Source organism: Protomyctophum bolini, assembly GCF_963924005.1.
Source record: "Protomyctophum bolini genome assembly, chromosome: 1".
NCBI classification, from domain to species: domain Eukaryota; kingdom Metazoa; phylum Chordata; class Actinopteri; order Myctophiformes; family Myctophidae; genus Protomyctophum; species Protomyctophum bolini.
This window is the reverse complement of record NC_137862.1, coordinates 26399304-26426589: the sequence shown is the minus strand read 5'-3', so window position 1 is coordinate 26426589 and position 27286 is coordinate 26399304. Positions and strand designations below refer to the sequence as shown.

Here is a 27286-nt window from a genome sequence, read left to right as displayed (position 1 = left end):
ACCAGGATTCCTGCATGTTTTTTGTGAGGGTACCTATACCCTAGGGCCTAGGGGACACGGGGAGAACATGCAAACTCCACACAGAAGGGCCCTTTCGCCAACCCCGCCTCGGGTATGGGCACTGATGACGCGGAGGAGGAAACACGCCGCCAGCACCCACAGCGTCCCGAGCGGGAATCGAACCCAGGACCTTATAAGTAAATATAGAATAATCATTCATTAATGTATTTATTCATTCTAGCATTAGTTTGATGTTATGTTATCTATGCTGCTGCATTGTTTACGTTACGTCTGTACACAAGATGTAACTAATAAAGCACAACCTTATTATATAGAACAATCGCTCATTAATTAATTTATTCATTCATTCTAGGATTATAAATAAATGCAAAAAGATGCAGAGCCGTGTCTTCGGCACAAAATTAACATGAACTATCAATGACTGCGGAATTAAAACCGGCTAGGCTAATTTTAGCCTCGATCTTTTTATTAATATTATTAAAATGTATTTTTGTAGTCACCCAAAACTGTAATTTTGTAACATCGAGGCAGCAACGCTTAGTTATAAATAAAATAATAATAATCTGGGAAATGAAACAGAGAAAAAAGGGTTTTAATTTTGGTGAGGTGGCATCATAGTACAATATTACAACACAAAGACAAAAAGGTGTCACACTAGTGTCACACTTTCAGGCACACTCCATTGTGTCCATTAAGCATTTCAATAACCAATGTTTTCTGATCTTGCAAAAAGGCCAGATGGCAAAAAGATATAGAAAAGGGCTGGAGACACTTCTTCACTTTAGCATTATAGCCATGTGAGCATTATTAAATCAATACAATAAAAAAAGTTAACAAAATAAATATATAAATATAAATAAATAGTGATTTTACTATGCAGAGCCACACGGAGGTTGTCACAGCATTGATTATGACTTGAGCTTAATGACACTGTAACATCCTTTTTATGGCAATTACTGAAACATTGACCAATGCATTTTACAGTATACTTTTTTGATGAATTAATTATCTGTTGGTATCATATGTTTTCTGATTCGTATATTTAAGATTTCTGTTGTAAATTGCTGACTTGTATTGATTTGTGTTCTGTATTCGGCTACATTGAAAATGAGGGCCTGCCCCTCAATTGTACTCCGAATTGAAATAAAGGTTATGATGATGATGATGATTACCCTCCTGGCATACATGTATGTCATTAGTCCCATTAGTTACATTTTAATACAGTATAGGCCTATACAGGGACGTGCAGAGTGTTAGAGAGGCAGGGGCAGAAATCCCATAAGAGGGCACTTTTGGACAAAAAATAGCAAAAATGGATCTACACAAGCTCTCAACACGACGCGTTGGGAGCTTTGTAGATCAGCTATTTGCGCGGCGCAACCCAGCATTCTTTATCTAGTGGAGATGCGGTGCAACGACATTGGATTTTTAAACCAATTAGTTCAATGCAAAATGCTGCCTTAAAGTTCAGGAGACTTTCGGGGGGAAAAAAGCTATTCCCCTGAATGCTTGTATTTCTTTCACCATAGTAAGTGCTGCATTCGTGGTCTGGAAAGGGCAGTTGTTTTACGGACAGGTAAAAGGGCATGGGCTGAAGCCTCCCTTTGATGTCTATGTGTGCACATCCATGGGACTATATCATAATTATATAGGACATTTTCATTGGGAGCTGACAACCATTCAAAAAGACGCATAAAGATACAGAGACAAAATAAAAGCATTTGCCAAAGGCAATGACTGATGGCATTCATTCACAACATACTGCATCAATAAAATGACAAAAATTATACATTGGGTCGCACCTCAGCGTAGTTCTTCACCAGCTGGGAAATACGAACCACCTTGATGTTATCTGGTACCTGGTCATAGTCTGACCAGAGGTACTCTGGAGACAGAATCTTGGTGGGCTTGTTGTACAAGAAGTACCTGAATGGACGGACAGACAGACAGACAGACAGACAGACAGACAGACAGACAGACAGACAGACAGACAGACAGACAGACAGACAGACAGACAGACAGACAGACAAGACAAGACAAGACAGTTCATACAGTACGTCAAACTTGTTTTATGGTTCCTTATTCCATAATTATGTTCTTTATAATTTTAATAAAATATCATTACTGTCGGGTAGAAACCTCTTATCTGCTTATTTACCTCTTATTTACTTATTGTGGTAACGATTTGAAACTGGGCATCCTTGAAACGGCTGAGAATCACTGTTGTAGTAGGCTGTGTGTGTGTGTGTGTGTGTGTGTGTGTGTGTGTGTGTGTGTGTGTGTGTGTGTGTGTGTGTGTGTGTGTGTGTGTGTGTGTGTGTGTGTGTGTGTGTGTGTGTGTGTGTGTGTGTGTGTGTGTGTGTGTGTGTGTGTGTGTGTGTGCGCGTGCGTGTGTGTGTGCAGACAGCTTTACTTGTTGAGATGGCTCTCTTCCTGCCAGGCAGCCTCGATGTCGTTCTCTGTGTCGATCTCTGACTTTTCAAAGCAGTACCTGAGGGGTCCAAACACGGGTCACTATAGAGCGTCACAGCGCTTTCATGATGACGACGGGCCCAGGAAATAATTCCCCATGCATTTTTCCCATAGACATTTCAAAAAGTATTTATTTAAAGACCTGTAGCCCTAAGCCTCGACCAAAGCCAACTCGGATCGTGACAAATCACAACAAGCACATTTTCTTGGGGCCAAACAAATAATTAGAAAGAAGAAAAAAAGGGCAGGGTACAACACTTTTTTTGTTTTTCTTTGTAATTATTTGTTCGGCTCCAAAATATTGTGTATGTTGTCATTATTTGTCACAATCCGAGTTAGCTTTCTTCGACGAGGCTTACAGATCTTTAAATACATACTCTTTTGAAATGTCGTCCCTTGCTGCACTACTTTTGTGTGACACTCTTGTATGATGATACAAAGTGGGGTCCTTGAGGGAGTTCCAGTCGGTCCCAAGCTAAATTATATACTTAGGAACCAAATGGACCCTTATGGGTCTGTAACTCAGAGAGTGTACAACATTTGTACACTCTCAGAGTTAAATTAACATTGATTTTACACTATAAATTGGGGGTCTCAGAGATAGAACTGCCCTTAAATGAGGCTCCATAGACTAATGCATGTCAAACTGGGGGTCCTTGAAATTAAACTGTTTGAGAATCACTGCTAGAGCCGTAAAAATCTTCTCTTATGGGGGTCCCTGGCATATCTTTTCAAATGGGGGTCCACAGGATGATTAGTGTCAATTTGGGGATCCTTGACAAGAACAAGTTTGGGAACCACTGAAGTAGAACATTAATCACGAAAAAAACGTAAAAAGTTGAAAAAAAAAATAAGTTTCTGACAACGATATCCATATCACAGCATATCTACAGTGTAAACCTCTTATGCCTGAATTGTACTTAAATTGAATTAATTCATGGTATTTGGAGCCGTCCCTGCTCCCCACACACTGACTCACGTCACCTGCCAGTGAGGAGCCCCCACCGGGAGGACGTACTGTTGCGTCCTCCTGGCTCACCGGCAAGTGAGGAGCCCCCACCAGGAGGACGTAGAGCCTTCGTCCTACTCCTCCCGCCCAACACTCCCCGCTGACAGGTGCCGCCTCCAGCCCGTATATTACATGCAATTACCAATATCACCCTTCCCGCCCAGCTTCTTCCACGGGACCATTGTGTTCACACATAGACGCCCGACAAAGCCGGTTGCACCACGGTGGATTCGAACCCACACCTGTACTACGGAAACATTTATATTCTGAAGGAGACTAGTGTAAAATAATGATGAAAGCCATTTGTACCTGACCAGTTTGTACATGTCTTCAATGTAGCCTCCCCATACTGCAGCGGTGTAGTAGTAGTCCCCTTCACCAGCTGGGATGAAGGCCTGGGATGCTTTACGACGCTCATATGGAAAACCATCTCTATCTGTGCTCTGATAATAGAACAGAAATGATCACATATGAAGAATGCACATAGATACATAAACACACACACACACACACAAACACACATACATAAATACATACATGTTTTGTCAGTTTTTCAATATGATTCACGTTACAACGTTTGCCCTATAACTGTATCAAACATATCAACATATCAAACATAGGTGTGAAAAAAAGTAAACCATGTAGTAGCCACGGTGGAGAGTAGCTGTCAGGCGGCTCAGAGACTCTGCCCCGAAGCGAGCGTAGAACACACTGTCCACATCCATCATGAACAGGTAGTCTGACTCGTTGCGGATCTGAGAGAAGAGAGAAAATAACTGGAGCTTAAATTCAGCCTGGTCTTACAGCAAATTCTTAGGGGGGGAAATATGTGTATTTCCGTATGATAGCTATGTACGAAATACGAATGATCGAATCAAATGCGGACCATGTTTTAGAGCAGTGGTTTTCAACCCTTTTCACATCAAGGCCCATTATTTATTCAGCAATTGAGCCACGGACCACCATTTGATGACATTTAGGGCTCCATTTTTGTCACCCCTTTTTACTATTTTGCAAAACATTTTTGAATAGTTCAAATGATTCATTGTGTGATTCATTGTGAGCTTAAAGATCTGCTATACCTTCTGTACGCGACACTATCGCATCCATGGACCATAAATTAGGTATAAGATTATGAGATGAAAAGGTTTGAAAACCCCTGCTCCAAATTAATCAGTATTTGGCCGTGGACTGAAAATACATACTGTAAGCCTAAAGTGGTTAACTGATCGTGATGCCATTTTAACTAATTTAGCTGGGGACCCCCTCCCCTCCCCCTGAACCCCTGGGGGATCCTGGACTCCATGCATTGCTCCACACCATCCCTCCGCAAAGCCCCACATGTACCTGTTGATCAATGTAGACGGTGGCCCACTTCATTTTGGACAGGACCACTTCCTGCCAGCGGTTTGCTCCCGGGATCTTGATGGTTGTAATCTTTCTGTGAGCTGCGAGCTTTATCTAACAGGTTGAGGACATTTCAATATAATAATCAACTGATCTTGTCACGATATCTGTCTGTGGTGTACTCTTATTGTGTAGTTTTGTTCCTGGTGTTTCTTGTCTGCCCCATTTGTTGATACCTGCCTTGTCTCACCAGTCTGCATTGTAATTCACCTGTGTCCTGTAACCTGTTTAGTGTCAGCCAATCATGTGTTGATTGTAGTTATGTTGCACCTGTGTCTAGTTAGTCTTTGTGTCTATTTATACCTCCCAGTGTTCAGTGTTCCCTTGTCAGATTATAGTTTGTTGTCACAGTGTCCTGCCGTTGTATATGTCCTGTTTAGTTGTGAATAAATCATCATTCTACTTTATCTGCCTGCCTGCCTGCTCTTGGTTCTGCATTTGGTCCATCACCTGTCTCACCGTGACAGATCTGCATTGAAATTTGAAAAATGGAAGCCGCAATATCTGAACATCACAATGCGGATGTTTTAATTTTACACATTTTAATTTTATTTTGCCATTTTCTCCTTTATCGTTCTTTTTCTTTTATTTAGATTTTTACTCTTGCAACAGTATACGTATGATATTTAATTTCTTTTTTTTCAAAATAACTATTATTTCAACTTACATCTTACAGCAGCAGCATGTTAGTAAATATCATTATGACATTATTATTATTATAATCAAATACCTACCTTTGGAACCTCGTCCTCATGGTCTGTTAACACATAGTAGGTCACATGATAGCCAACAAAGAAGTACTCCTCTGCTGTCTCCAGGAAACGCTTCAGGAAGTGGGTGTACCTGTGAGGATTCAATAAATATATACGGTAAATAAATACATTAAACTCCATCAGACCCAGGACCCTATAGGATTAACATTTGTAAAGTATAATTAGCATGGATATGAGCTCATTCTTTTAGTACAACATTTATCATGGGATGTATAAACTACAAGTTAACGCGTTTCCTGTATCTCTGCTACAGCATGCTAGCAACTGTAAACTAATTTAGGACGGATGCCGATATGTTGCTATACCAGTGTTGTCTAAAACTATGAGGAAAAATGTTCGACGACTACCTTTTTTCACTGAATGGAAACGAAATGAAAACTATGCTATGACTAAAACTAAGACTAAATATAATGACAATTTCGTCACCAAATTATAATTAACTGTAGATTTAGTCGATTAAAATCATATGATATTTAGTCGACTAAAACTAGACTAACACTAAGACATTCCAGGTGACTAAATGTGACTAAAATTAAATTAATATTATTCAAGAGACCATGACTAAAACTAAAATCAAAATGTGCTGCCAAAAACACTACTGCTACTGTACATAGCAATAAGAACCCCAAAAGGGGTTTCCATCCACAAATAAGGATGAAATTATGAATTATACGAAATGTTGATTGTAATTCTGTCTTGAATGACCTGGGGGACACACACAATGCATTGTTCCGTTAAGGAGGAATCAAGCCACAATGTAGTGTAATGTAATTAACAGATTGATTGATTGTACATTTCAAGCACAACTCAATACAAAAATTGTTAAGTCTGAGTTGATGACCCAATAAAGCATTACACTTGTTTACAAGAGGGTCCACCTTGTTCAATTCATCAAAACATTTAGAGACGTACAGGATAATGCTCTGACGGTTCCCAAACTCTTTCATGTCAAGGACCCCCAAATTGACACTAATTATCCTGCGGACCCCCATTTGAAAATATATGCCAGGGACCCCCATAAGAAAAGATTTTACAGCTCTAGCAGTGATTTTTCAACCCGTTTAATTTCAAGGACCCCAATGGCATTTCTGTCTCTGGGACCCCCAATTTATATTTTAAAATCAATGTTAATTTAACCCTGAAATTTGTACAGGGCATAACATGTCCTGCCTGCTGTGTCCATGCAAAGTGAGTTGCGAGCCCCTACTTAAGTTGTGTCTATACATTACACAAATGGCAAAATGTTCGACAGAAATAGCAAATCTAGACAACAGTATATATACTGTAGGGGTTAAGACGGTTAAGTCATGTGAGGATAAAGAAATGAATTAATGTGAAGGATAGAGAAAACAGTTTAATATGTATTTTTATGGAGTGTGTGTGTGTGTGTGTGTGTGTGCGTGTGTGTGTGTGTGTGTGTGTGTGTGTGTGTGTCATACAAATCAGCGTCTATGCATTTTCATGACTTGCATGTCGTGTGTGTGTGTGTGTGTGTGTGTGTGTGTGTGTGTGTGTGTGTGTGTGTGTGTGTGTGTGACTGTGTGACTGTGTGTGTGTGTGTGTGTGTGTGTGTGTGTGTGTGTGTGTGTGTGTGTGTGTACCCACTTGCCAACTGCAAGCACAAGAATTGCAACTCTGGGCTCCATCTTCTTGTAGACTGCATCTATGACCAGGGGATCAAACGTTCCTTCCCAAACCAGAGGAGAATTCCAGGGTGTGACTGCGCTCACATCTCTTCTCCTGTTCACAATCACAATTAGTTTGAAGCCTGTCTCTCAGTGAGGTTGGTGCTTTACACTGACTACACTGTCTCTCAGTGAGGTTGGTGCTTTACACTGAATACACTGTCTGTTGAGTTAAAACTCATAAATGGAGCATGGATCTTCTACAAGACACCTCAGACAACTACATCTCCCAGGGTGCATCAGCTGCAAGATGGCTGCTGGTGCTCATTTGGCTGATTGAACACCTGTTAAAGGCGGTGGTGGTGACACTCACACAACTAACAAACAAGCAAGCTGAAGGTCTACCCAAGAGCTCTACCCCCAAAGACGCCAATGGTCTGTTCTGTTTATTAAACTTATTCTACTGTTTATTCTACTTCTACTTTATATGCTTACTGCTTAATGTGGTTACAAATCTGGCCTTAATGGGCTAATGTCTGTAGATTAAGTTCAGTTTGGAACTTTCAGTATAGCCTCAATTTGTTTGAGTTTGCATTTAAATTTACATTTACTAATTGAAGACTACAAAAATGTGAATCTATGTGATTTACCATGTTTAAAGCCAAAGGCATGTCAAATGGCTATGTTACTTGGAGCTGATCTACAAGCTCAAGGGGGGGGGGGGGGGGGGGGATCGCCTATATAGCCCTATAGGGCACCATGCAAGCTAGATCCGGCACTGCTGATTACCCAGGGGGAAGGTGTGCAAAGAATGCACATGTATGTGTTTTCACATGCATGAAGAGTCATCACACTCACAATGATACTTATACGCAGTGAGACCACAGTCAGTGTTGTTTCTGAGACTGGGAGTGAGACCACAGTCAGTGTTGCTTCTGAGACTGGGAGTGAGACCACAGTCAGTTTTGTTTCTGAGACTGGGAGTGAGACCACAGTCAGTGTTTCTGAGACTGGGAGTGAGACCACAGTCAGTGTTGTTTCTGAGACTGGGAGTGCAGGTATTTCAGACTCACTGTGTCCCTCTAACCACCATCACCCTGGCATATGCCTCAAATAGCCACCCTGTACTTTAAAAGGACAACTTTAGTTTTTTTTTCCCAACCAAGGTTCATGTTTTACGTTATTAGAGAAAGTCAAAGATGAGTGTTATTATTATTCTTTAATGCCTTCTTTAGTTTTAGAGATTTTAGCTATTTTTGACAGGGTGCAGGGACATTCAAACATGGGGCTAAATAAGTATTTTTTTAGTAAATAGCGATTTATTATTTACTATAGTCCTACTAGACGCCAGGGAATTACATCTGGCCACAAAAGATCACAGGATCTACTGAATGTGAAGGGGGTATCCTACTGTGTTGTAGGCTCAATATGTCAGCTTGTCACCTCACCCTTCACATTCAGTAGATCCTGTGATCTGTAATTTCCTGTGGTCTAGTAGGACTATAGTAAATAATTTAAAAAAACTAAATCGCTACAACAAAAATATCTGAAATCGGGCACCCACTGGCCTAGTGGTCCAGGAGCATCATGCCACATATAGGCTCTGGCCTGACAGCGCGTAATCCAACAGGACTCGAACAAAATAATAAATCTCTATTAGAATCAACAGTCATATGTCATATCTGACACCCATGGCCTTTATATACTATACTGTAAATACAATATCACACCACACCCACAGAGAGAGAGAGAGAGAGAGAGCATAATATATTTTCTATTCTATAACATTGAAGTTGTGCGTCTGCCTTTTTCAACTTCAAGTACTGTACTTAAAAAGAGTCATAACTCAGTGCTGCTCACTCGAGTTGGTGAAAAGTGAAGAGTTAATGACTTTCACCTTAGGTGTCCCTATTTTAGGCAAGCCATTATGTGAATATTTCCAACACTTAAAGTTTCTGAAATTCTAAATGTTCTGAAATGTTAAATTATTATTATTATCTATTGAATAGGGCTCAAGTTGTTAATAATGCCGGTTCTTCTACTTACCCAATTAATGCTCTCGGCTGTGGGTATTGAAGTCTGAAAGTAAATATGAACCATATTAGTCTTATTATATACATTACATGCACGTGCAGACAACACAGAATGCATTTAGGAACAAAGGTGAGTCTCACCCCTCAGGCATCAGGAGGTCACCAACATGCCATGGTTCCTTGGGGGTTTCCTTGGGGAGTTCCTTTGGGGGTGTCTGAGGAGTTTCCTTGGGGAGTTCCTTGGGCTGGCTTGTTACTTTCTCTACTGTCAGGATGTTTTCTTTGCAAAAGCTTGAGCGGGGAGACATGTTATAAATCATACAGATCTTCTGCCAAAGATTTGACTTTAAAAGGTCATTTTGAAAAGGCATGCATATATTGCTCACATGATTTATTCTTTATTCATATCCTGTGTGAATTTGACCCAGACAAAATATCTGAAATATCTGCAAAAAGCAATTAAGACAAAAACACAAAACCAGATCTCACCTTGTTATGGCCTGGGGGCCATAAACAGTAGACCACACATAGATGAACCTAAACACACAGAACATTTTGTTACGCAAACTGTATGACAAGTGAGTGTCATCATAGTTAACAGAATAAATAAGTGAATAAAAAAATGTATACCAAATATACAGTATATAAATACAGTATTTATATACTGTATATTTGGTATTTGTTATTCACTTATTTATAAATACTGTATATCTTAACAGGATTAAACATATTCATATCAATTCAAGTAGATATTGCTTGGTGCCTGCCTTGGGACCATCGAGATGCAACATGTCAGTGGTTTGCAAAAACGTTGGCCATATGTTTATTCTCTGGCAATTGGGTTATAACTAAGATTGCCTTTGCATTGAACGCTGATCGGTTCTCACATCAGAAAAAAATGCCATTATGGTGAAATCCTCACTGCATGAAATAGTAGATTAAACAGAAACCCTTACCTCGTCAAGACAGCAGCAGTAACTAAGGCGATGAGGATGTACCCAGTACTCTTACAAGCCTTCAACAGCATGTTGTCACTTCACAGCACATCAGAGCCGCTTATACGGCTGTGAGGTTATAGAAGAGACAAATCGAGGACACAAAAGAATAAAGAATTTAAATAAATACTGCAAAAAATCTAAACTATGTTAAATTGTTATTACATTGAAGAGCTCTGTGATAACAGCAGTAACAGATTTCTATCTGAAATAAACAGATTCACACATACAGAGTCAGCAGCTGTCTACAGAAGGCAACGATAAGCATGTCTGGACAGAGAGACAGGAGGGGGGTGGGTCGTACATACTCATTATATATTATTTCAGTAAAACTACAGTTGGAGCAGGTTCAACTGGTCCCACCAGTGGTTGTATTTGGAACCACCGTCTTCAGAAGCCAGGACCCCCGGGACCCACCTTATAGCTTCCAGCAGTGCCCTCAGACAGTACGCACAGCAGAATCATGAGTGTGCCGAGTGTTACTCAGACACCTACAAATATGTCAGAGTCTCATCTCATCAAAATGTTTCTCATAAGATTTCCAATCTCAATTTGTATTGGATAGTAGTTTTGTTTATTTCAGAAATAAACTCACACCCGTGTGAATTGAGGGACATTGCAAAGGATCCAGACATTTATTAACGGCTGTCTGAGGCGCATTTTCAAGATCTAGTGGCCAAACAAAATCAGAAGTGAAGAGCTCTGGTGAAAAGGGAGTCAGGAACCAGCGGAAAAACAGATCCTAAGGAGAAAGTGGGGATGGATTGGCCACACCCTGAGGAAACCGGCAGCTAGTACAACTGACTTTGAACCCCCAGGGGAAGCGGAAGAGAGGGCGGCCTAAGAACACCTGGAGGCGGGACACTGAGGCGGAGCTGAAGAGACAGGGAATCAGCTGGGAGAGGTGGAAAGGACAGCCCAAAACCACGTTGGATGGAGATGATGGCCTATGCTTGATGGCCTATGCTCCACTGGGAGCGACGGGCCTAAGGCAGGTGAATTGAGGGGCGCTCTTATCATTGCTCAGACACATGACGTAAATTCTCCATGCATTGTCAATGGGAATTTAATCGTTAATCGTTGTGTAGGACAAAAATCACACCCGTGTGAAGTGTATCATCTTACAACATCGAGGAGGGTATTAGGTGATGTAATGATGATGTAAAACAAACGGTGTCAAAACAAACAATAAATTATTATCATTAATTGACATAAAATATAAATCACACACGTGTGAAGTGAGGGGCGCTCTTCTCTATGAAGGTTTTCTCTTGGCAATATCGGTTTGGTTTAGTTTATTTAGGATCCCCATTAGCTGTTACACCTGGCAACAGCTATTCTTCCTGGGGTCCTCACAGAATAATATACATACAAAAAAATGGAAATAAAAACAACATTACAGATATCACAAAATAAAATACATTACAGCATAACAAATACGGTTAGTGCATTCACTCTAGATTACATTAACTGGTATATTGACAAACAGAATTAAAATTATGTATAAGAAAATCCTGAATGAAATGGATGAAAAGCTTTTATTTTGAAAGGCTATGTGGGCAAACAGGAAGCTGCTCGCTCACCAGAGCCATACTGACTGATAAAGACAGCCCAGCATCAGTCAGAGAGAAAATGTTTGCTCCTCATGTGCTCCACCATGATCATTGGAAGCTAAGCCTAACCTCACCAACAGGATGAAATGGAACACCAAACAGATCAAGTGAGTGCAGACAAATGAAATAACAAATGAAATGGAAATGGAACTTCCAGATCTTAATTATTGATATATTGGTTTTAGTGACTTTCCTGGAGAATGACATGGTCGAGTGACATCATGATATTGGTTCATCCAAACAGCCACCAGATGGCAGCATTTCCTCATCAAGTGTACTATCGTTGAGCACTATATCAGATATTAGTGTACAATCTGAATATAAAAGTAAACATGGATAAAATGATGTACATAGTGTTTAGATATTAGACTTATCATTATATCGCTCATACATCGTATAACTATCATACAACGTACACTCATTTAATGATCATTAAAACTAACAAACAATTGACACAACAGTGCTTCCGAATGTGTCTTTATTGGCAACATGGATATGAGCATTATGGAAGCTCTTTAATGTAATGCAGCTGCTATACCAGGACTAGTGGAGGATTCAATAGATTTTGTACACATTTTGACCACATTTTGATGCCGATACTTTTGTACTTTTACTCAAGTACATTTCCAATTCCGTACTTTTACTTGTAATAAAGTAGTTCTAAATTGCAGCATTGGTACTTTTACAATTGAGTACTTTTTCCACCGCCGAAATGTAAATGTACTCAGTGAGTTTCCATCAGCAGCAGACAGTAGTTACATAGAATAGAGCAGAAAACCACTGAATGTGTTGTGATTGTTGCCGTCGTCATAGAGCCTGGCGGGACCGACGCCAGCGCCAGGTATCCTCATGTCTACGGTGTCTCCCTGCTCCATCTCTACTAGCATTCCGTTGGAGACGTACTCGTACACTCCATGGTTGTTGTATCCACGGTTGTAAAGGAGTCGCTGGTTGTTTTTATACATGTAGATCCACACGTACTCTGATGTTCCCCGGTTAGATGCCGTGAATTTGATGTAATAAACACCTCTCACAGGCGCGTGGAAAATACCTATAGACAACACACACGTTGACACTTATAAACACTGTTAAGCTCTATTTTTTCAAGGAAAAAAGCTGATCTACAAGCTCACACGTAAGATGGGAGATGTAAGTTGAATTATCATAATTAACTAAATAATTTAATGTAAAACTCATTCATATAATTAACATAGTCACTTAATGTACTTAATGCTCATTACCATCCATCCACCCACCCACTCACCAATCCATCCATCATTACCATCCATCCATCCACCCACCCTCCACCCATCCACCCATCATTACCGTCCACCCATCATTACCATCCATCCATCCACCCATCATTACCATCCATCCACCCATCCATCCATAATTACCATCCATCCATCCACCCGTTACATCCTCAAGGAATGGTGGCCCATCAAAACCACAAATGAGGAGTTGTGGAGGATCACAAAACAAGACAGTAAAGCTTGTACGATCAAAAGGAGAAAGTGGAACTGGATAGGCCACACCCTTAGAAAGGACACAGATAACACCACAAGACAGGCCCTGGACTACAACTCACAGGGGAAGAGGAAACAGTCCCTGGACTACAACTCACAGGGGAAGAGGAAACAGGCCCTGGACTACAACCCACAGGGGAAGAGGAAACAGGCCCTGGACTACAACTCACAGGGGAAGAGGAAACAGGCCCTGGACTACAACCCACAGGGGAAGAGGAAACAGGCCCTGGACTACAACTCACAGGGGAAGAGGAAACAGGCCCTGGACTACAACCCACAGGGGAAGAGGGAACAGGGTAGGCCAAGAAACACCTGGAGCACCTAAAGGACATTGGAATGAGCTGTCAGGAAGCAAAAGCGCAGGGCCAGAAGAGAGTGAGATGGAGAGCTCTGGTGGACGCCCTATGCCCCTCGACGGGGTAAAGAGGATTAAGTCAAGTAAGTCAAGTCACCCATCCATCCATCCATCCATCCACCCATCCACCTACCCATCCACCCATCTATCCATCCACTCATCCACCCACCCACCCACCCACCCATCCACCCATCCATCCATCCATCCATCCACCCACCCACCTACCTGTAGATGGATTGTAGGCGTTCCCGATGTTAGTGTGAACCTTCCCATAAAGCACAGTGGTCCAGGAACTAAATGGTCCAAAATGTCCACCAACACCCAACCCAGCAGAGAAGGCCACCTTTGGTTGGTCTGTCAACACAAGAGCATTATCACATTTATTTGATATAAAAGCATTTATTACATAATTTATTAATAGTATTTATATTGTTATGCATTTACTATGAAAACCTACATCTACTGTCTGTTAGTCACCCACGCCATATATGGTCACGGACCGTCACGCCTCGTGACATCATGCCTCCATATATGGTCAGTGGTCACGCCTTGTTACATCACGTCACCATATACAGTATGGTCACATGCACGCCTCGTGACATCACGCCTCCATATATGGTCACGCCTCGTGAGTCGTGACACGTCACGCCACCGTATATGGCCATCTCGATATACAGGATCCAAGATCACGACACTGACCTGGATCATAACCTAGATCTGCATATATGGAGCCGGACAACAACTCTACATCTGACCTCAAACCCTTAGATCTCCATATATGGAGCTGACCTGTTCTGACATTTCATATGTTGATCTGACCTCATCAAACCCTGTACACTGAAGACACGCTCCATAATAATATTTGCCAAAATTATTTGCCAAATTATTTTGCCCCGAGAAGAGAAGATTTATGTTACAAACATCATTTTTAAAAGACGTGCAAAAATAGCAGATGTAAAAGCTTGCAGCGTGGCATGAAGTGAAGCAGCACGAGCTTGTAGATCTATCTATCTATCTAGGTTATATTAAAGACTATATAATGCCCCATATACCGTACTGTAGGTCCACTGTTGTTTGTGGACTTTTGTTGTGGTTTTTGTTAATACTTTTAGTTTGACATAAACATGAATTAATCAATTAATTATTCGATCGATCGATCGTCGATTGATTGATTCATTATTTGATTGATTGATTAATTGATTATTCATAGGCATATTATGAAGAAGCGGTTGTCCAGAGCCACCAATCCGACCAATATCATGACATCAAGGTTCTCCATACATGGGCATAAAATGGACAAAGACTAACAGACAGGTACAACCAGGTGGGACATATAGCCTACATTTACAACACATTTGATAAACACACTTACTGGACATACATTTACAACTTTTATATTTGATAAACACACTTACTGGACATACATTTACAACTTTTATATTTGATAAACACACTTACTGGACATACATTTACAACTTTTATATTTGATAAACACACTTACTGGACATACATTTACAACTTTTATATTTGATAAACACACTGACTGGACATACATTTACAACACATTTGATAAACACACTTACTGGACATACATTTACAACTTTTATATTTGATAAACACACTTAGGTCTACTGGACATACATTTACAACTTTTATATTATTTTGATAAACACACTTACTGGACAGTTCCTGCACTTTGCCCTCACTGATGGTCAGCCTGGTTTCTACAGTGGACAGCTGAGCACCATGAGCTGAAATACATTAAACCAATACAACATGGATATGAAATCAATACAACATGAATATGAAATCATTACAACATGATTATTAAATCAATACAACAAATGCAGCGAAGGTCCCAGCAGTGCATTCTTTGACTTTGTAGGTATCTCTGACTGTTGTATGTGACTGTGTGTGTGTGTGTGTGTGTGTGTGTGTGTGTGTGTGTGTGTGTGTGTGTGTGCGTGTGTGTGTTAATAGTTAATATACTTTAAGTACCTAAGTAAAAGTAGGCTACTCACATTTTCCAAAGATTATCAAGCTTTTTCCAAAATAGCAGATCTACAAGCTCACAACTGTACATGGTAAGCACTTGTATAGTACTTGAGTAAATGTACTTAGTTACTATGCATTGATTGACAGACTATGTATCACCAGCTGTACTATAATTGCTACAGTGCAAGGACATGGGTTGATATTAATGGTCTTAACTCAAAATCACACGTACAGCTTAGAAATCGGAGAGCAGACCCGTGCGAACTTGGTGATGTAAAAAAATCAAATAAGAAATATATCTGTAGTGTAAAAAATTGCACGTTCATATAATGTTAATCTACAGTGTTTCTTGTCTCTGGATAGCTCAATAGGAAAAGCACTTGTCTCTGAACCACAAGGTTGTGGGATCAAATCCTGGCATAAGCAACTCAATGAGCAATCTGGGTCCCCAATCTGGTTTACAAGAGCATTGTAAAAGATATCGACTTGTGTTCTTTGTAGAGATGTCCCGATACGGTATCGGTATCGGCCCTTTTGGGTCATATCGGTATCGGCGATTATGCCAGTCTAACCACCGATCAGACACTATGGCAGGTAAATAAAGTGTTGGGGCATGTGGAGTTTGCTATCGAGTTGCCCAAACTGCAAATGCACATTTGAGTGAGGAGTCTGCTATTAACAACATGCGATAAAATAAGTAATTTTCTTTTTTTAATTATAATTATTATTCTGTTATCGGTATTCGGTATCGGCTAAACACAGAAATGGTGGTATCGGGATCGGAAACGAAAAAAGTTGTATCGGGACATCCCAATAGTTCTTTGCTGTTGCTGCCCTTTAAATGCCCATTGACAATGCATTGGGTGCTTAAGTTAAGTTCTATATTTAGAAAACTGCAAATTATTTCAAAGTAATAATCTCAAGTGTGCATGCCTCCCGGACTGGGTAGCATCCAAAGTTCACTTAAGTTTTAATATTCATGTACATCCGCACACAGTAAGATGAACATGTCAAAGTTTCTAAGTGAAGAGTGTGTAGGAGTAGTTATAGGTGCCAAACCTTTGGTCTTACGATATTACAGTGGTGTACAGTGGTGTTGCAGCGACCCCACAATTACTGTACCTCCACTTTCTGTCTTCAAGTTCTCCACTTGACCTTCACTGGTACTGAGTCTGGTCTGGACAGTCTGGATCTGGCCTTCACTGGTACTGAGTCTGCTCTGGAGGAGTCCAACCTGCGTCTGGCTGGCAGTCAATTCGGCAGCCATTTCTGGGAAACATATCACAGAGACAGATTCTAAACACAAAGCCTGTACACTACCTTTACACAATTCTTCAAGCTCATTTTTGACCATTCTAACCGGCATGTTCTTTTGCCATATACCTTCCATCTCATGTTTGGTGGCGGTCAACTCCAACCGAAGAAGCAGAAGCAGCTGTTGCAGTTCTGCCACAGTGCCGCTCAGATCCTGGACATGTCCTTCGCTGGCTGTCAGCTTGGCCTCCATGCTCTTCAGCATCTGACCCTGTGCTGTCACAGTGTTTCCTTGTACTGCCACCATGTCTCTCTGCTCCTTGGCTTCTTCCTGCACCATTCCCAGCTTCGCTCCCTGCACTACCACCGTGCTTCTCAGGTTGTACACCATGTCTGTCAGACGGTCGACTTCGTCCCAGAGATCGTCTCTCTGGTTGAGTGCTCCTCTCTCCCCCTGAGCTCCAGGCCCACAGAGGCACAGCAGTAGAACAAGCAATGCCCCAGCTGCAGTCTCCATTCTGGAACAGAGTGACTGAAGATAGCGCACGGTGACGGTCCAGCGCGTCTATTATACTCTCCCTCCTCATGGACCAGCCAGGGACGTGCACACATAGACATCAAAGGGGGGCTTCAGCCCCTGCCCTTTTACCCGTCTGTAAAACAACTGCCCTTTCCAGACCACGAATGCAGTGTTTACTATATTAAAGAAAGAAACAATCTCTGCACGTCCCTGTCGTGGCCTAGCATGGTACCCAGTGGAAAGTGAATCTACAGGCTGAACCCTGGCCTAAATACAATCAATGGGACACCTGAGAACTCCAACATGTGGTCTACGATAAGAGCATGGCTGTACAGTACTGTATGTTCTGCGTCTGCAAAGAGAGCGGCTGTGAAGATATTCCATGTAATCAACATGCTATATTGCAATAAACAGCATGGCCTTATTTTTCTGCTGTCATGTGAGGTTACACTGATGTTAAGACTTGTGCACTGAGACATTCACATGAAGCAAATTACTTTAAAATACATTTATATTTATTCAAATGATGACTTTAAAATAGACTGATTTTGGAAATAGAGATGTAGTATAAATTATTTCTGCTGATGTCTACTGTTTGTGTGCTTCACTGCTTGTGCAGCATTTATTTGCTCTTAAAATGTGTTGATTAGCTTTTTGCAGCTCTTTTTTCCATTCGATTTTTTGTTTGCCTGCCTGCCTGCCTGCAAGATCATTTTGATGTCAAGATCAGCTATTTTTTGTAAGTAATACTTACGACAGCATAAGGATAAAATGAGGAGTGCTGCTATGTGACCTTTGTGCCTCAAAAATGAACAATGATTGCCAAGTGACCTTCAGGCGTATTATAGTTGAATACAAATAAATGTATTAAACATATTAACTTAATCCATTATGTCAAAACTATAATAATCTTGTTGTCCTTGTCTGTAATTAAAAGGATGACATTCCAGACCTGCTCTGACCTGCAGCCAAAGTGCACTAACCTTGTTTTTGGACACACTGACTTACCTGTTCATCCAAAAGGTTAAGTTAGACTTGTGATTTTGGGGAATTACCTCAAGAACAGATATACAATTAGTGTAATATCACTTTTATGATAATCCATTCTACTGACCAATTGAACACTTTTTTTGTTTTAATTGTTTTAGCTAATTATATATTTACGTGATCAATGGGAATGTATAGTCAATTCTGATCAAAGATTTATTCATAACATACAGAACAGGAGGGAGGTGGCTTTTAACCATTTGAACCCTAGCTTCACCAGTTTGGAGAGAACATTCTGCAAGAATAGCAGATCTATTAGTTCAACGAGTGTCAATGTCACAACACCATGCAAGCTTGTAGATCTGCTATTTCCGTGCTTCAGAAGTCAAACCATCTGCAGGTCAATGATTGACTCACTCAGTGACACACGCACGCCCGCACTCACGAGCAGCAGTGGAAAAGCTGAACTAATCTTCGTATCATTGTGTAAATATCAGTGGTGTAAAGTAATGAAGTACAATTCATTCGTTACATGTTTTGAGAATTTATACTTTTATTTACAATTTTTCTGTACTTTTACTTTACATTTACAAGTAAAAAATCTTACTTTTAATCAGCTTCATTAAAATTGGACACCTTTCGTTACTCGCTACACATATTTCATTGCGAAATTGGGATAGTTCCGATTTTTTTAACATATTGCTGTATGAAATACTTGCCATTAATATAGTGGTTGCAACTGTATTAATTCGATTGGCCTGTGGTGTCCTGTGGTGGGAGTTCTGCTCTGGTTTTGGTGAAATATTAAGTAGTTCCCGTCATTTTTTGGGGGGCATAGGGGGCCACGCCCACACAGTAAAAGTAAATTAATCCACAAAACTAACATAATTTGTATTGTTGACCTATTTCTAAAATATTAGCGCAACTTTCGTTCATTTTTTTTACCCCTCTATAACATGTTTTTTGTGTCCATATCACTACGCCCAAAAAAATAATTCCATGTGATAGAGGGGTCAAAGTTGACTCTCAGTGATGTTAGATGTAAAATTAAACATATTATGTTTTTAACACTAAACTTTAGCCTATTTCTAGCCCTGTGTTAAGGCAAGTTCGACTGACTGTCGTTATCGACTTTTCGCCACAGGGGGGAGACAAAACTAATACATTTTTTTTTTTTTTTGTCAAATATGTTTTTATTGAACAGATAAATTATTACAAACATTATAATATGAAATACTTTTTTTATGATAAAACTAATACATTTCTAAGTGAATTTAATAATACATTTATTTCAGTGACACACACGCACGCACACGCGCACACCCACACCCACACACACGCACACACACACACACACACACACACACACACACACACACACACACACACACGGATATTTTATTGTATGTGTACGCCAAGGTTGCCGGCCATATAGAGAAACTACATTTTGGGCTATAACATCAATATGTTTAATGATCTTATAATATATTCTTAATTCTTGTTTGAAAATCATACTGTTTGCAGATTTTTTTTAAAGCCCTAGCTGTTTATTAGCCTATTCATTGCATTTGGTCAAAATTATGAACATATTGTGCATTAATTTTAATTTGTCAATGATTGATCACAATCAATTTGATGTGCACAATATAAAGCGCATAATATCTTCAACATAAATAATAATCAATATAACTCAAATGAATGTTGATTTGATCCTATTCGGGTTTTTTCGAATTGGGGGGGGGGGGTGTCTTCTGCGCCCAACTTGTGTCGCCTCAAACAAACCGCTATCACTGGTCTCTGAGAGAGAGAGAGAGAGAGAGAGAGAGAGAGAGAGAGAGAGAGATGTGTGTGTAGAGCGAGACACACACTTTAATCGGAGCTCACACTCACAGACAGACAGACAGTATGCACCGCGATTAAACTATAACGGCTGATAAAAGCCGCATCTGATCTGTAGGCTACAGTAGATCGAACTGGTTGATTGATTGATTACCATTTTGACAGCGTTATATTTCGCCTGCATGATGGTCTGAAATATCGGGGATTAGTTGTGGTGTGGCTGGCGGTAGGCTACATGGGGTGGCAAACCTGAACCCAAACCAAACCAAGCGGGGGATTTATTGGAGAAATATCACTTTCTATGTGGATCTCATTCTCCCACATGAGCGCACAACGGATCCTCGAGAAGGTAGGTGTTGAATTCACCTCAACCATCTCCGTCATGTAGCCTAATTCACATGTTAATAACATAACGCTGACTGGGCGATGGGGTTTTGTTGTTGTTGTGTGCTGTATTTATATTGTCGACAGATAGAGACAGTATATAGCCTGGATAAGAATAATTTAATCACACGATCGGTTTATTCACGTGTCTGTAGGTCTCGGTGGTGATGGATGGTGATGTCTATGCAAAATGTTGTCGGAGTACAGAAATAGACAGATGCTCGTCTGAGAGAAAGAGAGAGAGAGAGAGTTTTTTTAATAAGGTCTGTTAGCGTAACGTTGAAACTTAAGGCAGACAAATAACCTTTAAATGTCAGCATTCCATCCTGACAGCCTCAGTCAGCCAGTCAGTCAGTCAGTCACTGTTGTGTGTGGATTTGATGCAGGTGAATTTTCGCGATTTCCCCCTCTCCCTTTGCACACAACCAACATGGATCATGGACACGTACGCCAAGAGAGTTGTCCATTAGCGTGATTACAGCCTAATCTACATGTGTTGAACCCCACAGGTTGGAATGAACCCGATCGGTGAGAAAAGGGTTGGAACCATGAGGCTGTTAAACCCTTCAATTCTCCTCCTAGCAGCCCTGATCTGCCTGATGATGTCTACTGTCCAGGTATGGAGAATGAATGAATTAATGAATGAATTAATGGACCATTTAAAACAGTGTGGTTCTCAAACTTTTTCCACGTCAATGACCCCCAGATTGTCGTAATTAATTAGCCTGCAGAACCCCCATTTGAAAAGACTAGAGCGGTGCCCGCTGTGGCACTGGCCTACTTAGAACGATGCAAGTTGGAAATGCATGCCCCACCCGGTTATTGTGTAAGTATGTATGCCCATATATGGAGTTCTTTGCTAGGCATGGCCAAATATGGATATATGCAGGTGTCAGAACATATTTGTGATGTCAGAACGAACAGGCCAGCTCCATATTATGGAGGGCAGGGTCCAAAAGCCAGGGCCGAGGCCTTTTGTGGCGGTTCTGGACAACCGTGGGTCAGACGACACACCCCCACACTCCCTGTGGGGGTGTGGAACGTGTGTATCGAATTTGAAGTCGGTGGAGCGAACTGTTCTCGAGTTACGTGGATTACAGCCGTACACACATACAGTACATATACACGTACAGAGACATTAATGGTGCATTTATAGATATAATTATGCCAGGGATTCCCATTTTAATTTCAAGGACCACAAAATTAGGAGTCGGACCCCCATGTAATGGCTTTTCCATCTGTGGGACCTCAATTTATATTGTAAAATCAAATGTAATGTAACTCCTGTGTACACATGTACACTATATATAAATGTAATCTATCATTTAGCTGGGGTGGGGACCCCCTGGAACTCCCTCAATTACCCCTGGGGGTCCCCGGACCTCACTTTGAGAACCACTGATTTAAACTGCCACTGCCTCTGATTATTGCTCAGCTTGTGTGTTTTGATGTAGGCTGTATGTCTCGTTGCATGATGATGATGATGATGATGAACAGGGTGGTCGTGGATGCGATGCACACATATAATAGAGGGAAAGGTTTCACTTTCAATGAGCTAATACAGGGTTTTTCAACAGGTGGTCTGTGGAAGTATATTGCGTGTGGTCCCTGGCCAATTAATTTAGTAATGTAGGATTTGTTGATTTCTAAAACAAAAAAATCTTTCCACTAGTTGAGAAACGGTGAACTGAATGACCTGGTGAGCGTGAGGTTGGAGGTCAAGCATTCAAAAGAAAAAAGGTAGTTAGATTCTCAAGAGGGGGAAGTTAGTGCAGCGGATTGTCTGGTTGAATCATTATTTAGGAAAATAAAATAATTCTTAGTACAGTAGTTAATGGACCAACTCATTTTGGGCGGGAACCCTTTTTGGTGTTTTAATTGTTACAAGTGTTACAAAAGCACTAATCTTAGCCGATATCCTCACCCAACACATTGGTCCCCAGGTTGATTCTGGAGTCAGGGTGGTGGTCCCTTGTTCATCAGTTGAAGACCCCTGAGCTAATTTGTATGGCTATGTAGTATGTATTTGTGTTTATTTTCGATTGGACTCTTTTTACATAGCTGGCTACTGTAGGCTTGTCATTGCAGATATTATGTTATTCTTTAATCCTAACTGTATCGAACGACCACCAGCTTCGTTATTATTACGACAGCCTGCATTAGCGATATATGCACAGCCGTTGAGCAGTACAATAATCAGTTCTATCTGTGAGTATAATGGTATCAGGTATACGGTCGCCCCTAAAACATCTCGCCCCGTTTTCTTTCCGCCGACCTCACGCCGACCGCTCGGTGTCGCGGTTCTTGTATTTTTTATTTTGTTTTACTGAGAATAAGGTTAGCAATAAGTTAAGGGTTAGGCATAGTTTTACTGAGGTTAAGGTTAGGAATAAGGTTAGGTTTGACCGTTTAAGCATAATTTACTTGGGTTACTTTAGGAATACCAGGCTGAGCAGTTCCGCCGGATGTACACCAAGGGTGAGTTGGTAAAAGGGGCGACTCGCCTGGTATTCGTAAGTATTAGCCAAATTTTGTACACATTTTGAACTTTTGAAATGGGACATTCTGCAATGTAGTACTATTAATACTTTAAGTACTTACTTAGTGCCTACTTGCTACTTCTGTCAGTCATAATGGCTAATCTGATCTGAAGCGTACGTGGTGGTGAATTATTGCAGATTTGCAGAGCTCAGAATAGTTGTTGTTGTCAGTGCTGGGGAAAAAAAGGTTGCCAGATTATTTTTGTTGTGCCTGTGTACTGTACTGTACTGTACTGTACTGTACTGTACTGTACTGTACTGTACTGTACTGTACTGTACTGTACTGTACTGTATGTGAGCTGAACCGAATGTAACTGTAACTTTCTTCTATGAAGCCAACGCATTGTGTGAAGCCAGGCGGGTGATAAATATAGAGAGAGAGGCTTTTAATGGAGGAACTGGCAGAGAAAGGACGCGGTGTCTTAATCCCTGACAATTGGCTGCCACGGCCAGGTGCTAGCGCTGCTGAAACCAGCTGAGTGAAGTGACCTTTAGTGCTTTGACCGTGCAGGCCCTGTTGTTGATAGACATACACCAGTGGTTTTCAGCCCTTTTCACATCAAGGTCCAGTATTTCTTTGGCATTTGAGCCACGGATCACCATTTTGATGACATTTTAGCCTCTCGTAGAATATTTTGTTGACGTTTGATAAGATTTTGTCCAACCATTCCATGCTGTATTGATGTTGGGTATACAATTAGGAGAGATAACGGGGCAAACGTCGATCAAAATAACAATTCTTTCTACATTCTACAATTGTGTAGGCTTCTTGTAAATTAAGTAATGCAGATGTTTAACAATAATTTAACTCTTTGAGAGTGTATAAAATTAAATCATATATGGTAACTTGACCCTCTCAAGAGTTGAAGATCTATACGGGTCCATTTGGGTTACGAACTCTCCGTCATTTGGCTGTGAGGAGCCCCAACCGGGAGGACGTAGACTCGTAGAGCCTTCGTCCTAACTACTGGTTGGAGTTATAATCAGAGATTTGTCTCTAAAATAATGAGCTTTATGGGAGGAGATGAATACCGGATCCACAAATAATAAGTAACCCTCCTGAGCACATTTACTTTAAACTGTGTCCAGTCTTTCCATGTTCTACTCTTTCCGCTAGGGGTAGACGTACCCCCATTTGAGAACTATTGAGAGAATGCATCACTAGCTGCTAATGGCTCCCACATAACTCCACACCTGGCTTAATGACCACACGCTATAGAGCGTCGCAGTCCCGCCCCCTTTCATGACGACGCCTGGCCCAGGAAATTAATCACAATGCATTTTTCCCATAGACATTTCAAAAAGTATTTATTTAAAGACCTTTTAAGCGTCGTACGAAGCCAACTTGAGTCGTGACAAATCATGACAACACACACAATATTTTGGACAAAAAAATAATTACATAGAAGAAAAACAACAAAATAAGGGTTGTAACCTGCCGTTTTTTCTACTTTCTAATTCTTTGTTTGGCCCGAAAAATTTTGTTTGTTGTCATGATTTGTCATGACAAGAGTTGGCTTTGTCCGCAGCATAAACGTCTTTAAATAAATACTTTCTGAAATGTCTATGAGGAAAATGAACGGAGAATCATTTCCTGGGCCATGGTAGGGGGCGGGACTGCGATGCTCTATTGTCAGCAGATCTTTGTGACTGTCAATCTGGGGGGGTTGTCCTAGTTTTATCAAAGAAGATATATATATATATATATATATATATATATATAATAATAAATGAAGCAAATCTAATCTTGTCCGAGCGTCTCTGGAGCGTGCGGTCCCTTCCTCTTCTAAGAGAAGTTTTCTGTGGTCTGCATTTCATACCTACCAGCACCACCCCCCACTTGGATGTGCACGACAAGCTGTTAAAACCTTATCTTTTTTTAAACGATGCAAATCATGCAATACTGCCTCATCAAAGTTGGTGTTGTGACAGTTTGAGGGTCCAATGGATGTGAGTTACGAGGTTTTAATGAACACTACAAATACAAAAATCTTCCCCCCAAGGGGTACCTAAGCCAAAAAAGTTTGGGAACCCCTGATGTAGATGATTAACAATAATTTTAACTATTGAGAGTTAATAAGGGTCCATTTAGTTACTAACTCCATCTTTTGGATGAGGACCACCTGGAACCCCCTCAAGGACCACTGGTGGCCCCTGGACCAGTGTTGAGCCAATTGATCACCATAGCAACCCCAGCCTAGGCCTGATTAGGTAAATTCTCCACTCACACTCCTCTCAGTCATGCAGCTACACAGACACATCCCAGACACACTTTGGTAGGCCTATAGCCCTGTCCTGTTTGGATGACAATATTGCCTTTCCAACAGATTTTCATTTAAAAGAAAATAATAATAATCAATTTCGGGTCCTATTATCGATTAATCTGTAGCTGCAACATTTAATTTACAGCACTGCTCACATTAGTGTTTGCATGTTGAAAAAGAAGCAAGTCTCTCCACTCCTCTCCTTGCATATTGTGCAGGGATAGGACGTGAGGGATAGAACAATGAAGGAGAGTTAGACAGGTGTTTTAGTTAGCCCCTTCCTCCCCTTTCACTAATCTGCACGTCCAATTAGCTAGCCTCTTTCTGAAATTCAACCTGCCGCACGCACGCACGCACGCACGCACGCACCCACTGCCATGGGTTATCAAACTCACACCTGTGGATCAGTCCCCCTTTGCTATAGCAGTGTATTATATAATTATGTGTATGTGTGCAAACTGTGCATGCGTGTCTTTGAACAGCCAGTGCACCGACCGCTAAGTTGCTTGTCATGAAAATCCACTTTAACCCATTTTGGGGCATTATGTTATACTTTAGCTATTGAAAAATAGCAGATCTTCAAGCTCGTAGAGCGGCACTCGGTGCACGCTACGAGCTTGTAGGTCTGCTATTTTTGAAAAATCGGGAAAATGTGGCACAAATTGTTGAATATATATTCTTTCAGAGCCAAAGTTTTTAACTCAAATCTTTGTTTCTGGGAGGGGTTCCTGGAAAAATAGCAGATCTACAAGCTCGTAGCGCGGCACTCGGTGCCACGCTCCGAGCTTGTAGGTCTGCTATTTTTGAAAAATCGTGTAAATGTGCCACAAATTGTTGAATATATATTCTTTCAGAGCCAAAGTTTTTAACTCAAATCTTTGTTTCTGGGAGGGGTTCCTGGAACAACATATTTTCAGATGGGGGTTGACATGAAAATGTTTGAGAACCACTGACATAGAAACATGAGGTTTTTCAGAAAACGGATTTAGAAGACATTTGTAGAATCGTTCCCAGGTCAAAATGGGTTAAAACGGTAAGAACAAGTGTCCAGCAGAGGAACTCTATCTAGGGTGGGAATCTGAATAGAATTAACACCTTGCCAAATGCCCCCCTTTCTCACTGAAAATGTGACAATTTATTGAATTGCCAATGGCAGGACATGTGAAGTTCTCAAACGGCACATCTGTATGCATTACAGCAGGGCTTTTGTAAATTAAGTGCCATGTTTTTACTTTCTAGATTGTCAGTGTGCCATATCAACATGAATTAATTTTAATGACACCACGTGAAAAATTCCAACATATTTTGATTGTCCACAAATATAGTTTTTCCTTCTTTTAAAATATTTTCTTTCACATTGTTATAATGATCATTAGTCTCTGAGCAATAAGAGAGTTCAGTTTTAATAAATGTAGAATGCAGGATGTAATTTACACACAAATGTGAGGGACTTTGACTGCATTTGTTTTAAATAGTTTATTTAAAACCAATAATACTCTCACAGACAGGTGATCACCCTCCTTTGTGCCAATGTTGGCACTGGTGCCTAAAGTTGCCTACCCCTGCATTACAGTATGCTGACTTCAATGAGGTCAACTGAATGGACTCTGGGTGCAGTCTGTCTGTATATGGTGGACAGAAGGGGATGATTCAAGGTAGATGGGATTTTTTGGG

General features: G+C 40.8%; 2 protein-coding genes across 5 annotated transcripts in view; one reads left to right on the top strand and one right to left on the bottom strand.

Annotated features, from left to right (window-relative positions):
* Positions 1 to 1805: 1805 nt before the first annotated feature.
* LOC308319827 (globoside alpha-1,3-N-acetylgalactosaminyltransferase 1-like) lies at positions 1806 to 12913 on the bottom strand (the record flags this gene model as incomplete). The annotated part of the gene is made up of 10 exons (XM_080770025.1): positions 1806 to 1947; positions 2435 to 2512; positions 3812 to 3945; positions 4141 to 4257; positions 4850 to 4963; positions 5644 to 5752; positions 7288 to 7422; positions 9830 to 9840; positions 11141 to 11210; positions 12708 to 12913. 10 exons carry the CDS (start codon positions 12911 to 12913, stop codon positions 1806 to 1808), a joined length of 1116 nt encoding a protein of 371 aa, XP_080626151.1.
* Positions 12914 to 20474: 7561 nt separating this feature from the next.
* Positions 20475 to 27286, top strand: part of adamtsl3 (ADAMTS-like 3) — a 143590-nt gene continuing 136778 nt past the window's right edge. For 3 of the 4 annotated variants that reach the window (XM_080766725.1, XM_080766723.1, XM_080766726.1), the window contains exons 1-2: positions 20475 to 20773; positions 21318 to 21425. In XM_080766725.1, the coding sequence (XP_080622851.1) occupies positions 20726 to 20773; positions 21318 to 21425 (156 nt within the window). In that variant the 5' untranslated portion in view covers positions 20475 to 20725. Of the gene's footprint in view, positions 20774 to 21100; positions 21195 to 21317; positions 21426 to 27286 lie in introns of those variants that run through there. The other variant, XM_080766724.1, reaches the window with a different exon arrangement.